Genomic DNA, 14,267 nt, shown 5'->3' with positions numbered 1-14,267 from the left:
TGAAATGACATCTGATCTTTGAAATTATTTTAGTACTTAGAAATCCCAACAGTTACCTATTATGACCTAATGTATCATGACATAAATTGGCTATTGTTATGATAATAAGTTATGTTAAGAATTCAAAGCAAATGCTGAATTTTATAATACTCTAAATAAATACAGTAGCACCATTATTAGAGATAACACGGTGTGAAGCTGGATGAACACAGCGGACCAAGCAGCACCAGAGGAGCAGGAAAGCTGGGGGAGGGGAAGGGTATTCTGAAATAAATAGGGAGACAGGGTGAGGCAGATAGAAGATGGATAAAGGAGAAGATAGGGTGAGAGGAGACAGACAGGTCAAAGAGGCAGGGTTAGAGCCACTGAAAGTGAATGTAGGTGGGGTGTTAGTGGGGGATAGGTCAGTCCAGGGAGGATGGACAGGTCGGGGGGCGCGGGATGAGGTTAGTGAGCAGGGGATGGGGGTGGGGCTTGAGGTGGGAGGAATGGTTAGGGAGGCGGGGACTAGCTGGGCTGGTTTTGGCATGTGGTTGGGGGAGGGGAGATTTTGAAGCTTGTGAAGTCCACATTGATACCATTGGGCTGCAGGGTTCCCAAGCGAAATATGAGATGCTGTTCCTTCATCTTTCATTGTCGCGATGCAGGAGGCCCAAGATGGACACGCCGTCTGAGGAATGGGGGAGTGAATTGAAATGGTTCGCGACTGGGAGGTGCAGTTGTTTGTTGCGAACAGAGCGTAGGTGTTCCGCAAAGCGGTCCACAAGCCTCTGTTTGGTTTCCCCGACGTAGAGGAGACCACAATGGGAACAGCGGATACAGTATATAACATTGACAGATGTGCAGGTGAACATCTGTTTGATGTGAAAAGTCTTCCGAGGGCCTGGGATCAGGGTGAGGGGTGAGGTATAGGGGCAGGTGTAGAAATTGCTTCGGTTGCAGGGAAAAGTGTCGGGGGTGGTGGGGCTGGAGGGGAGTGTGGAGCAGACATGGGAGTCACAGAGAGAGTGGTCCCTCTGGAAAGCAGATAAGGGTGGGGAGGGAAAAATGTCTTTGGTGGTGGGGTCAGATTGCAGATGGCGGAAATGTCAGAGGATGATGCGTTGGATTTGGAGGTTGGTGGGCTGGTACGTGTGGACGAGGGGGATTCTGTTTTGGTTATTATTGCGAACGGGGGTGTGAGGGATGAGTTGCGGGAAATGTGGGAGACACGTTCGAGGGCATTTTTGATCACTGTGGAGGGGAAGTTGTGGTTTTTGAAGAAAGAGGTCATCTGGATGTTCGCAAGTGGAATGCCTCATCTCGGGAGCAGATGCAGCGGAGGCAAAGGAATTGGGAAAAGGGGATGGCATTTTTACAGGAAGGTGGGTGAGAGGAGGACTATTCTAGGTAGTTGTGGGAGTCGGTAGGTTTAAAATGGATATTGATTTCCAGGTGGATGCCAGAGATGGAGACAGAGAGGTAGACAGAGGGGTCCAGGAAGGAGAGAGAGGTGTCAGAGATGGCCCAGGTAAACTTAAGGTTGGGATGGAATGTGTTAGTGAAGTGGATGAACCATTCGAGCTCCTTGTGGGAACACGAGGCAGTGCCGAAGCAGTCATCGATGTAACGGAGGAAGAGCTGGAGGATTCGGCCAGTGTAGCTTTGGAAGAGGGATTGTTGCATGTACCCTACAAGGGGGCAGGCATAGCTTGGGCCCATGCGGGTACCCATGGCCACGCTGTTTGTCTGTAGGAAGTGGGATTATGATGCTGCTTTTGGTTTATGGAGTAGTGCACTTTTATTCACAACTAGTTATTGTAGTATCTCCGAAAACTTGTGCTGACTTGTCTGTCCACCCTGCACTCAACGCAGTCTTAAGAAGATTTATGTCAGTTTTATGCTGAAGCATCACTGCATATAAATTTCCTTGATCATGTAAATCCGCTCCAAGATCTTCCTTCACTTACTCCCATACCCCAACCCCCATCATGTGTGTTTTTTCTACATTTTTATAAATAATGCACTGGCATAGAATCACACTTGGAGACAAAATAATCTGAAGCGACTTGATATCAGCACAACTGGTGAAGCAGTTTATTTCTCAGGTCTGAAACTTCATATTTTTCTCAAGGAAGAAGCACTTTAATGACTATTGATGCTTTCATGTTCAATAATATTATTACAGCTGCAAATAACCTATCATAAAATTAAAAAAAACAATATCTAAATTATGTCATAATGGGTTACTGTTGAGATTTCCAAGCAAAAAACTAATTTCAAAGATCAGATGTCATTTCTTTACAGGATTACAATGTAATTGTTGTCTTTTAGTCATTTTCCAAAATCAATCATTTTAAATATGATGTATATCACTTGGCCTCTGAACAGAGGGAGCACTTTTACTTACCTATTTTGTGAAGAAAACTAATTGACCATCTGCAACAAGAGAGAATATAACCATTGCCTCTTGACATTCAATGCCATTACCATCACTGAATCCCCACCATCAATATCCTCGGGGTCACTGATGACAAAAAAAAACAGAATTGGACTAGCCATTCAAACACTGGCTACAAGAGCAGGTCAGAGGCTGGGAACCCTGCAGTGAGTAACTCACCTCCTGACTCCCCAAAGCATGTCCACTGTCTACCGTGCTGATGTTCAGACTTTTGTAGAATACTTCCCACTTACCTGAATGTGTGTCGCTTCAATAATGTTCAAGAAGCTTAACACCATTAGGGATAATGCAGCCCACTTGATTGGCACCATATCCACATCCATTCCCTCCACCACTGATGCTCAGTAGCAGCAGTATGTACCGTCTACAAAATGCAGTGCAGAAATTCTCCAGGACTCCATAAACAGCATTTTGCAAAACCATAACCACTGCCAGCTGGAAGGACAAGGGCAGCAGATATGTTGGAACACAGTCACCTTCAAATCCACTTCCAAAGCTACTCACCATGCTGACTTGGAAATATATCGCCATTCCTTCAGCATCACTGGATGAGAATCCTGGAATTCCCTCCCCTAACAGGTCTGTGGGTTACACTTAGGAAAAGGACTACCACTCACTACCACCTTCAAAAGGACAATTTCTGAGGGAAAATAAATGCTGACCCAGTTGGCGACTCCCATATTCCATGAATGAATAAAAATACATTGTAAAAATTAACAAAATGACATGTATTTCAGTAATGGATAATTTCCAGAAACCGGCTGAAATCTTCGAGCCCGTTGATGATGGGTGAACTGGCAAGATAGTTGGGAAGTTAGGTCAAGAATGAAAAATGAGATTCTAATGTTGAGAAAAAAGGTTCAATTTTACAAATAATGTTTCAGTGGCAAAATGAGAGTCTCATTTGTGAATGGCGAAGGGCCAATTGCATTTATTAACACCCCATTATTACCAAATCAGGCCTTATTTAATGTGAATGTTGCTATTTTCCCAAGCAGTGGAGAAAAACTGCACTGTGTCAATTCCAGACGTGAAAATCCAAATGGCTCAGCAGTGGCTGAAGTTCACAGCATCTTCTCTGGGTCTCCACATTGCAGTCTCAGGCCATATTTCAGGGGCAGCTGTTGTTTGCCTCCTCCATCCATAGACGTTGACATTGGACATGCACCAACTTCACCAGTTAATCTTGGTGACACCCCATACTTGCTTAGAATATGGTTCACCTCTTCACGACTGCACTCTGGAGATTATCAGCACCTTTTGTTGTGAACTTGCTGCCAGGTTGAATTGCACATAGTGGCATTTACACATCTCATGAAATGAAATTGCTTTCTTTGTGCTCACTCTAAACCTCCTGGATGCCTAGAGCAGTTGGGCATTGCCTTACCTTTTTGTGCATTGATATCTCATTCAGAACTTAAAGGCTGAATGTATTTTTGTGTTCTCTTGTCTTCTGTGCATTGGGCCATTTCAGTGTCCCACTTGCACCATGTGGCAGCAGCTTACCCAGCAAACACACTGATTGTGCTTCAACCAAATGGCCATGTCTCAAGATCTAAAAGGATTCACCCTGCGTCAAGTCTAGGGGAATTTCATCAGTCAGGAGATCTCACCACCGCCAGGAGAGGGCATTGTCTGATCTCAGCCATAGTCAGGTTCATGGGATCTCTCCTGTTAAAGTCTGGGCAGTGAACGACTCTCAGTGCAACAAACCTGGTTGATTCGCAGTAAGTCGCTTGGGAGCTGACGAGATATCAGATATAGCCTTACCCTCCCAGGCTTGAGCATTCACTGGATTGGGGTCACAGGCAGCTTGGAAGTGAAGGGACTGAGCACCTCTAGTCTGTCCCAAGAGGTATCTTCTTTGGTGGTGGGAAGGAGGGGGGTGGTTGCATGGGAGAGCTAAAGGTGGATTGACCTACTATAGACACCTACTATCATTACCTTGTTGCCTTGTGAGGAAAAGGAGCATCTGGAATGGGGTCATGGTCCCTCATTCCCTGTGGCCTTGCTGTTGGTGCTGTGCACCAATGATTGCCATGGTGGAGTGCAGGTCTTTGTGCATGGAAACATAGGAGCAGGAGGAGGCCACTTGGCCCCTTGAGCCTGCTCCACTATTCATTGTGATCATGACTGATCATCCAACTCAATAACCTGTTCATACTTTCCCTCCATATCATTTGATCCCTTTTACTCTAATTGCTGTATCTAACTCCTTGAAATCATACAAATTTTGGCCTCATCTGTTTTCTGCAGCAGAGAATCCCACTAGTTTACCACTCTCTGACTGTAGAGATTTCTCCTCATCTCTGTTCTCAATGGCTTACCCTGTATACTTAGACTGTAACACTTTGTTCTGGACTCCCTTGCCATCAGGAACGTCCTTCCTGCATCTAGTCTTGTCAGAATTTCATAGGTTTCTATGAGATCCTCCCTTATTCTTCTGAACTCCAACGAATTGAATCCTAACTGATTCAGTCTCTCCTCATGCGTCACTCTTGCCATCCAGGTCTCTCTCCCTGACATACAATCATCCACCTCTATCCTACACCCCCTGTCTTCACCATGTATACCACCTTTTCCTAGCCACTAGCAATTCTGCTGAATGGACACTGGACTCAAATGTTAACATTGCTTTCTGTCCACAGATCTGCCAGAATTCCTAAGTTTCTCCAGCAATTTCTGTTTTTGTTACCATTCGATTGCCTGCTGAGCCTGCATTCTTACCTTCAGCGACTGGTTTACGAGAACTCCAGGTCTCATTGCGCATTCTCATTTCTACCAAAGTGGATAACCTCATATTTAACCACAGTAAACTGCATCTGCTATGAATTTTGCCCACTCATTCAGCATGTCCAAATCATACTGAAGCATCTCTGCATCCTCCTCACAGTTCCCCCTCCAACCCAGCTTTGTGCCATCTGCATTTCTGACAGACCAACCTGTCAGTGGATACAGCCAGATGAACAAACGCTGGAGGCAGCACCGTAAAAACAGCGTTGGCAAACTCTACCAGCATCCAGTTCCCTGAGTGTCTCTGACAAACTTGCTGTCCCTCTCTAAACTTGTGTAATTTGACAGTTATCAGTGCCCGATGGCATGGGATCCCCCTCTTGCTTTGGGCTGAGCAGGGCATGGTCTCCATCAGGCCTAGGAATGTTTTATCCTCTACCAGCTGTGGAGACGTGCCATAGATGTGTTCACTAAAATGTGCTCCCAACTCTAATCCAGATAAAGTACCCACTAAGGTGCCAGTATCTGAGCTAGTAGAGGGTACGAGAAAAAGCCTTTTCTGTGTATTCTCTGGGTGCCTGTGTCGTCTTCCTCTGGGGTGGTGGAGGAGATGAGGTCCAGAGGGGCTGGTTTCTTTAGGGTGGTGCTGTATAGATGTCACTTGTGCCCTGCAGAAGACTAGAGAGAGAAGGAGTTGTGAAATTAACACTTGACAATGGCACTCACTTATTTGCTGAGACATAGCAGCCTCAGTGGCACAATGCTAGCATTGCTGTTCCTCTCTCACTAAGTCAAGGGCTTGCTCCTCATAGGGATTGAGCAGATGCATAGTGGGTACCCCGCTACTCCAATCGTACCCTGTCTGCCCTCTAGTGGGCCATTTACTCTACAAATTAGACAACAGTGGGGGACTGAGCGAGATGTAAGTGGCTGGTGCTGCTGGTGTAGGTGGAGAAGTGGTGACAGAGTCTTGAGTAAATGAGCAGGAAGCACAGAAGACATGTAGGTTAGTAGCCTGGGAAGGATGAGGTTGTTGAAAGTGAGGGACTATGAGGGAGTGGTAGACCATGAACTTTGGTGGGAGGTGTGTACGGTAGCAGAGTGAGAGTGAGGCTGAGGTGACAGGGAGAAGATGGCGGCACTTGCCCTTGTGAGATGCAGCAAGTCATCAACCTTCTTGCAGCCTTAAAAACCAAAAGAACTACAGATGCTGTAAATCAGGAACCTAGTTCTGAGGAAGAGCCATTGGTCCTGAAATATTAACTTGATTTTTTTCTTCACAAATGCTGCCAGACCTGCTGAGCTTTTCCAACAACTTCTGTTTTTAATGCTTGCAGCCTTGTTGCATATTCCTCCACACTGTAGATACCACATTGACCTGGGTCAGACCAGGTTGCAGGGTCTGGGGCCAAGTTCGCCTCGGATGGTCCTGAGAAAAGAGGGTGGTTCCTCTCTTCACCAGCACGTATACCAGGACCTCCACGTCCGTTTCAGCAGAAGTGGGATGTCATCTTCTGTCTATCAATGGTCTCTGGGGCAATTCTTAATGTACTGCAACTGTGGGAGGCAGCTCCTGTTGCTCACAGCATTTGGACTGGTGCATCATTGAGATATTGACATGGAGCTAGTGGTAGGAATTCTCCCGGAAGCAGTGAGCACTTTAGCTGCTGCTGAGTGGAAGATATTGTCCGAGCAGCGCTGTCTGTGGAGGTGGGGCGTGTAGTTAATGAAGTGTGTGCTGTAAAATTGCGTGAGAAAACACTCCAGAGCTGACAAAGGAAAACCGTCTTTAAAATTACCTGAAATTGACACTTAGCCAAGTTCTAGGAAAATACAGCCTATTGTTTTGCTGTGTTCTACTGTATATATTTAGATTGTGTGGTCTCTGTTTTTATTTCTTATGTGTAATAAACTTCTGTTGTACAAGATTGTCTGCATCCTCTTGAGAATATATCTACATGACTAAACAATGTGTTAGCTAACTAAACAAAATGAAACGCATGATCTGGCATCTTGATTTGTTCAGTACTACCATCAGCTGGCTTCAAAGCCTCAATGACTTACAACTGGGATGGAACTGTAATTGTTCAAAACCTCAGCTTGATTTACAACTGGAATGGAATTGTAATTGTTTTCTTCAGATAATTTGGTAATATTGCTGAGCTTTTTTTAATTGTTAGAGCCAATAATGATGAACAGAATTTTTGAAAAAAAATGAATCATTTCATTTTTCCTGTATTTAATTTTACTAAACTCATGTTATTCTCTGCATAATGAAAATTGAACACAATGAAACGTTATTATGCCCTGTTTTTAGCTATGTGAATAAATGTAGAAATTATCATTTTATGTCCGGATTTCCAATATAAATACAATCTGTGGGTTTTATATATAAGTTTACAGTTTATACTTAAGCACACTGTTGTAAGAAATAGAGCAATACGTTCGAGACCTTTTGCAAAATATGAAGAAATAAATGTCTTCACTGTCATTGTTCAATTCACTGATTCTAAGTCCAGCTGCTGCTCTATACCACTTTACAAAATGTGATTTGGGGAAGTTTATATTCATCATTATTTCTATCATCGAGACTTCGAAATGCCTTCATGTCACCTTGAACCATTTAAAGTGGCCTGTTGCTTTAACATTTTGTTCCCTGAAGTGTAATTGTTGGCTGTAATTAGAAAGGAAGTCAGCATGGCGAACACTGTAATAATGAAGTGCCTTTTCATTCACAGAGGACATTCCGAGCAATGTATGATTATACTGCAGCTGATGAGGATGAGGTTTCCTTCAAGGATGGTGATTACATCATCAATGTACAAGCAATTGATGAAGGCTGGATGTACGGCACAGTCCAGAGAACTGGAAAAACTGGAATGCTTCCAGCAAACTATGTTGAACCCCTTCACTGAATCCAGTTTCTCACCATCCGTGCTTAATCCTTTATTTTTATTACACTAAATGGTAATTACAATGTCAAGAGAGAGAAATGAATCTGTTAAGTATATTAAAATCCTATTTACTATCTAAGTAGCTTTTCATTATTGTATTACTGATGTATTCTTAGGACTTCCTTAAGGGACTGTTCTTCCAAACTGACCAATCTTAGCATTCAGTAGGAAGGCAATATAATAGACCAAGGTTTCCTGCGGTCAGTGAGGCTTTTAACAATGTTGACACATCAACATTGATTGTGCTAGTCTTTAACAGTGAAACAGAAACTTTGTCAGCTGTTGGATTTGTGTTACAAGTTATGATCATTCTGATCATTTACTGTATCACAAGTGTGAAAGAATCAATTGCTGTATGCAATTTTGCTTAGTTTGCTTCTAAAGTATTTGCAGATTTCTGTTTTTGCAGTGTTTTAAGTTCAAGATATTTGACCTGGAGGTAATGTGTGTTACAACTGAACGTGGGTTAATATTGGAGAGATTTAATACTAACTAGTACACATTTGTATTTTGCCTGTGAGATGCACAAGATTACTAATGTCAGCTGTATAACTGAAGTATTTCCTTAGTGGAACTTTGTCTTTCTTCCTATGCACTGTGGATATTTCAAGCACTTTCTTAACACTGAGATGAATTGTCCCTGTACAGGTCGCTTTTTGATGTTTAATTCCAGAAGAAATTATTGCCTTTTTAACTTCGGAGTAATTTGCATTATTAGAAACTAAAGTCTAATATACAAGTGTCATCTGGTTTGGTTCAGTTTGTTTTGTTTTGCATTGCTTTGCTTGATTTATTATCAGTTATGCATGCTTTGTCTACAATGTTCATTAGCCAATAAAGACAGTTTATTGAATTGGTTATAAGGTAACTCTCATTAACTTTTATCTGGGTGAATGAACAATTCTGTACAACTGGCACAACAATGCAGTGACTAGTGCCATAAAGGGTTAAATAAAGAAACTGAAGTATGTTCTTTTGACTGGTGGTCAATACTTATTTCAAAGCAAGAAAGCTATTGCATTTTGCATGGAATGAAATGAAAAGTCTGGGAGAAACTCAGCAGGTTCAGCAGTATCTGTGGATATTGAGTACGTGGGTACTGAACAGGCATTTTTGTGCAGATGTCTATTATGCAAAATGTTGAACTGTTAACTGTTGCTAATTAATAAAAGTTTGAATGAGAAATCAGAAATTTATAGATCTGCTTGTCTAATATCTGGTGTGAGGAAGTTATTGAAATCTACAATTAAGGAGAGTGAGCACTCAGATTTGAGCTGATTTGAGAGAGCATTTTCGAAGTATAGCTCATGTCTAATATAATAATTGATTCTTTTTTGAGGAAATAGCTGAAATTGTATACAGTGAGAATGTTTTTGGATCCAATAATATAAAGTTCCAGACAATATTTGTTAAGGCTTAATGAAAGTGACTGCTAATTAAAAGTGTAAACAAAAAAAAAGTAGAATCAAAGGTGAATTACTGACCTATTTAGGCAATTGTTTAGCTGCCAGAAGACAGTGTGGATAATGGTGACATGCTTGAACAATAACTGGTGGTTCATGGTCTCAACTGCACACTATATTCATTAATTATTTAGGTAATGTAATAGAGAGTCATTTAAATGAGTTTGCCAATGCAGGGAAGATTGGTGACATAGTAAGTGGTATGGACAGGAGAATAAAATCACAGTGAGATGTTGTTGGATTAAGTAAATGGACAAATTGTTGCAGATAAATTCCAGCACATTTGGGAGCACTGTGGTATAATGGGTGAATGATCTAGGTGCTCCAGCTAACGTTCTGAGGACTAAGGTTTAAATCCTACCATGGCAAATAATGGAATAAAAATCTGGAATTAAAGCTTGCCTCCATAATGGTGACCAAGAAACTATCATTACTTCACTAGCTCACAACTGTCCTTTTAAGGAAGGAAATCTGCTGTTCTTACCTGGCCTGACGACATGTGAATCCAGTCCAACAGAATGTAGTTGATTCTTACATGCCCTCTGTCATGGCCTAGCAAACCATTCAGTTCAAGGGCAGTTAGGGATGGGCAACATATGATTCTTTACCAATGACATCCACATTCCATGAAAAAAAATGATCAAGAGGATAGATCCAAGCATTTTTAAAATAGTCAACAATACTGTTAAAAGAGGTTTATAGCTCTGCGTGCACAAGTCACTAAAATACAGTAGATTAAAAAATGTATTAAAAATGCTAATGGAATGTTAGCCTTTATATTGAGAGAGCTAATACATAAAGGGGAGAAAGTTTTAATACAGCAATAACCAAGTGCTGGTTAGATCCCATCTGGAGTCATCTGGAACACTGTATACAGGCTTGAGGCCTACAAACTAGACCTTGGAAGGAGTGCTCGTTCAGATTCACCAGAAGTGTAAAACTTTCTTCAACAAAAGATAGTAAACGATAGCTCATTTACTCATTTTAAAATAGAAATAATTTTTAAATAGCAATAATTGAAGGCTGTTGAGCTGAGGTGGGAGTTGGGATAACAGATTACATGATCTTGTTAAAGATCATGAGCCAGGTTGAGGAGTTGAATTGTCTACTGTCATTTCCTAACATAGGATATCTCTACATTTTAGAGTCATAGAGTCGTACAGCATGGAAACAGAACCTTTAGTTCAACTCGTCCATCCCCACTACATATGTTAAATTGATCTAGTCTGATTTGCTAACATTGGGCCCATGTCCTTCCAATCCTTTTCTAATCATATAGCCATCCAGATGCCTTTCAAACGCTGTGATTGTATCAGCTTTATCACCTTCTTGGGCAGTTTATTCCTCGTACAAGCCACACTCTGCGTGAAAATGTTGCTCCTCAGGTCACTTTTAAAACTCATCCTTCTCACCTTAAACCTAGTTCTCTACTTTTTGACTCCCCTTTCCTGGGAAAAATTCCTTGACTGTTCATTCTATCCATGCCCTTCATGATTTTATAGACCTCAATAAGGTAATCTCTCAGCCTCTGATGCTTTCGGGAGAAAAAAGCCCCAGTCCATTCAAATTGTCCCTATTGCTCAAACCTTCCAATCACGGCAACTTCCTTGTGAATCTTTTCTGAACCCTTCCAAGTTTCACAATATCTTTCTTATAGCAGGGAGACCAGAATTGCATGCTGTAAGCTAAGAATGGCCTCACCGATGTCCTGTACAATCACAACTCCCACACTCAATACACTGATCAGTAAAGGCAAGCACACCAAACAGAGACAGCAAGAACTGCCGATGCTGGGGTCAGACATATATCACAGTGTGGAGCTGGAGGAACACAGCAGGCCAGGCAGAATCAGAGGAGCAGGAAAGCTGATGTTTTGGGTTGGGACGCTTCTTCAGAAGTGGGAGAGGGGGAAGGGAGCTGGGAAGAAATAGAGGAGTGGTGGGGCTGGAGAAGGTGGGTGGGATGCCGACAGGTGAACGCAGGTAGGGAGTGATGGGGATTGATGAGTGGGATAGGTGGGGCAGATAGGTGGGAGAAAAGATGGACAGGTTATGTCAGGTCAAGGAGGTGGGGGTGGGAGGGAAAGTTGGACATGGATAGGGCTGATGGTGGGGAACATTTTAAAACTGGAAAAGTCTATAGGCCATTGGGCTGTAGGCTCCCAAGGCGGAATATGAGGTGTTGCTCCTCCATTTTACAGTAGGGTCATTGTGACACTGATGGAGGCCCCAGTTGGACATGTCACACGGGGAATGGGAGGGTAGAATTAAAGTGGTTGGAAACTGGAAGGTTGTTGTCGTGTACAGAGTTCAGATGCTCTACAAAACAGTCTCCTAGTCTATGCTTAGGCTCACGCATGTAGAGCAGGCTGCATCAGGAGCAGTATATACAGTAGATGGATGTACAGGTGTACCCCTGTCTGATATGAAAGGTTTGCTTTGGGCCTTGAATGGAGGTGAGGATTGAGGGGTGAGGCATAGCGGCAGGTGTAGCACTTCCTGTGGTTGCAGGGAAAGATGTTGGGTGTGGTGGGGTCACTGGGGAATGTGGAGCAGACGAGGGAGTTGGAAGTGAGTGGTCCTTATGGAAAGCAGATAGGGGTGGGGAAGGAAATATCTCTTTGGTGGTGGGGTGGGATGATGCGCTGGATACGAATGTTGGTGGGGTGGTATGTGAGGTCAGGGGGGATTCTGTCTTTATATTTTTTGGGGTAGAAGGTTTGAGGGCAGAAGTGCAGAAATGCAAGAGATGTAGTTGAGGGATCACCAGAGAGGGGATGTTGTGGTCCTTGAAATAGAAGAACATCTGAGATGTCCGGGAGTGGAATGCGCCATCTCGGAGGCAGCGGCGGAGGAATTGGGAGTAGGGGATCGTGTTCTTGCAGGAGGGTGGGTGAGAGGAGGTGTAGTCCACGTGGAATTGAAATAGATGTCAGTTTTGAGGCGGTTATCAGAGATGGAGACAGAGACGTCCAGGAAGGAGAGGGAGGTATCCGAGATGGTCCTGGTGAATTTGAGGTTGGGGCGAGAAGCATATCAAATGCCTCTTCAGTATTCTATCTACCCATGACCCCACTTTCAAGGAACAATGAACCTGCAAGCTCTCTTTGTTCATCAACACTCCTCAGGACATTACCATTAAGTGTATTAGTCCTGTTCTGATCTGCTTCAACAAACTGCAATACTTCACATTTACTAAAATAAACTCCATCTGCTACTCTTTGGCCCATTGGCCCATCTGATCAAGATTCTGCTGTACTTTGAGGTAACCTTCTTCACTGTCCACAACACCACCAATTTGGTGTCATCCACAAAGTTACTAGCCATACCTCCTATATTCACCTGAAAAATCATTTTTATAAATAACTAAAAGCAGTAGATCCAGCATTGATCCTTGTGGAAGACCACTGATCACAGGCCTACAGTTTGAAAATCAACTGCCTACCACCACTCTTTTTCTCCTACGTACAAACCAATTTTATATCCAATTGGCTATCTCCCCCGGATTCCATGTGATCTAACCTTGTTAACCAGTCTACTAACTGAAACCTAGTCGAAAGTCTTGCTGAAGTCCATACAGACAATATCTACCTCTCTGCCTTCATCAATCAAGTTAATGAGACCCAATTTCCCACACACAAAACCATGTTGACTATCCCTAAGTCTATACTTTTTCAAATGCATGTACATTCTATCGCTCAGAATCCCCCCAACAAATTATCCACCACTGATATTAGAATCTCCAGTCTATAGTTCCCTGGCTTTTCCTTAACACTTTTCTTAAGTAATAGCACCACATTAGTCAACGTTCAGTCTTTTGGCACCTTCCCATTGCTGTCGATGATACAAATACCACGCGAGGTGCTCAGCAATCTCTTCCCCAGCTTTCCACAAAGTTCTGGGCTACGCCTGATCCGATCCCAGGGTTTTTTGTTTTTCTTTATTCATTTGTGGAATGTGAGCATTGCTGGCTGGCCGACATGAATTGCTCATCGATATTTGCCCTTGAGAAGGTGGTGGTGAGCTGCCTTCTTGAATCACTGCTGGCCACCTGCTATGGGTTGACCCACAATGCCATTCGGGAGGGAACTCCAGGATTTTGACCCAGCAACAGTGAAGGAACGGCGATATATTTCCAAGTCAGAATGGTGAGTGGCTTGGAGGGGAACTTGGAGATGGTGGGTGTTCCCATATATCTGCTGCTCTTGTCCTTCTAGGGTGGAAGTGGTCGTGAGTTTGGAAGGTGCTGCCTGAGGATCTTTGGTGAATTTCTGCAGTGCATCTTGTAAATAGTACACACTGCCGCTACTGATCATCGGTGGAGGAGGCAGTGAACGCTTGTGGATGTAGTCCCAATCAAGCGGGCTGCTTTGCCCTGAATGGTGTCAAACTTCTTGAGTGTTATTGGGACTACACTCATCCAGGCAAGTGGGAGTATTACATCACACTCCTGACTTGTGTCGTGTAGATAGTGGACAGGATATTGAGGAGTCAGGAAATGAGTTACTCGCCACAGTATTCCTAGCTTCTGACCTGCTCTTGTAGCCACTGTGTGTTTATATGGTGAGTCCAGTTGAGTTTATCATGGGGCATTCAATGATGGTAACACTGGTGAATGTCAAGCGTCGGCGGATAACTTATTTCTTATTGGTGATGATCATTGCCTGGCATTTATGTG

The 14,267-nt window shown here is 43.2% G+C and overlaps 1 protein-coding gene across 3 annotated transcripts in view; it reads left to right on the top strand.

Annotated features, from left to right (window-relative positions):
* Positions 1 to 9,099, top strand: part of LOC125466429 (LIM zinc-binding domain-containing Nebulette) — a 278,097-nt gene extending 268,998 nt beyond the window's left edge. For all 3 annotated transcript variants that reach the window (XM_048560919.2, XM_048560926.2, XM_048560935.2), the window contains one exon: positions 7,912 to 9,099. In XM_048560919.2, coding sequence (XP_048416876.1) covers positions 7,912 to 8,088 — 177 coding nt within the window. In that variant the 3' untranslated portion in view covers positions 8,089 to 9,099. The remainder of the gene's footprint in view (positions 1 to 7,911) is intronic.
* The last annotated feature ends 5,168 nt before the right edge of the window (positions 9,100 to 14,267 follow it).

This window comes from Stegostoma tigrinum, chromosome 2 (assembly GCF_030684315.1).
Source record: "Stegostoma tigrinum isolate sSteTig4 chromosome 2, sSteTig4.hap1, whole genome shotgun sequence".
NCBI classification, from domain to species: Eukaryota; Metazoa; Chordata; class Chondrichthyes; order Orectolobiformes; family Stegostomatidae; genus Stegostoma; species Stegostoma tigrinum.
The sequence above is the reverse complement of the archived record's forward strand: the minus strand, read 5'-3'. Positions and strand labels throughout refer to the sequence as shown.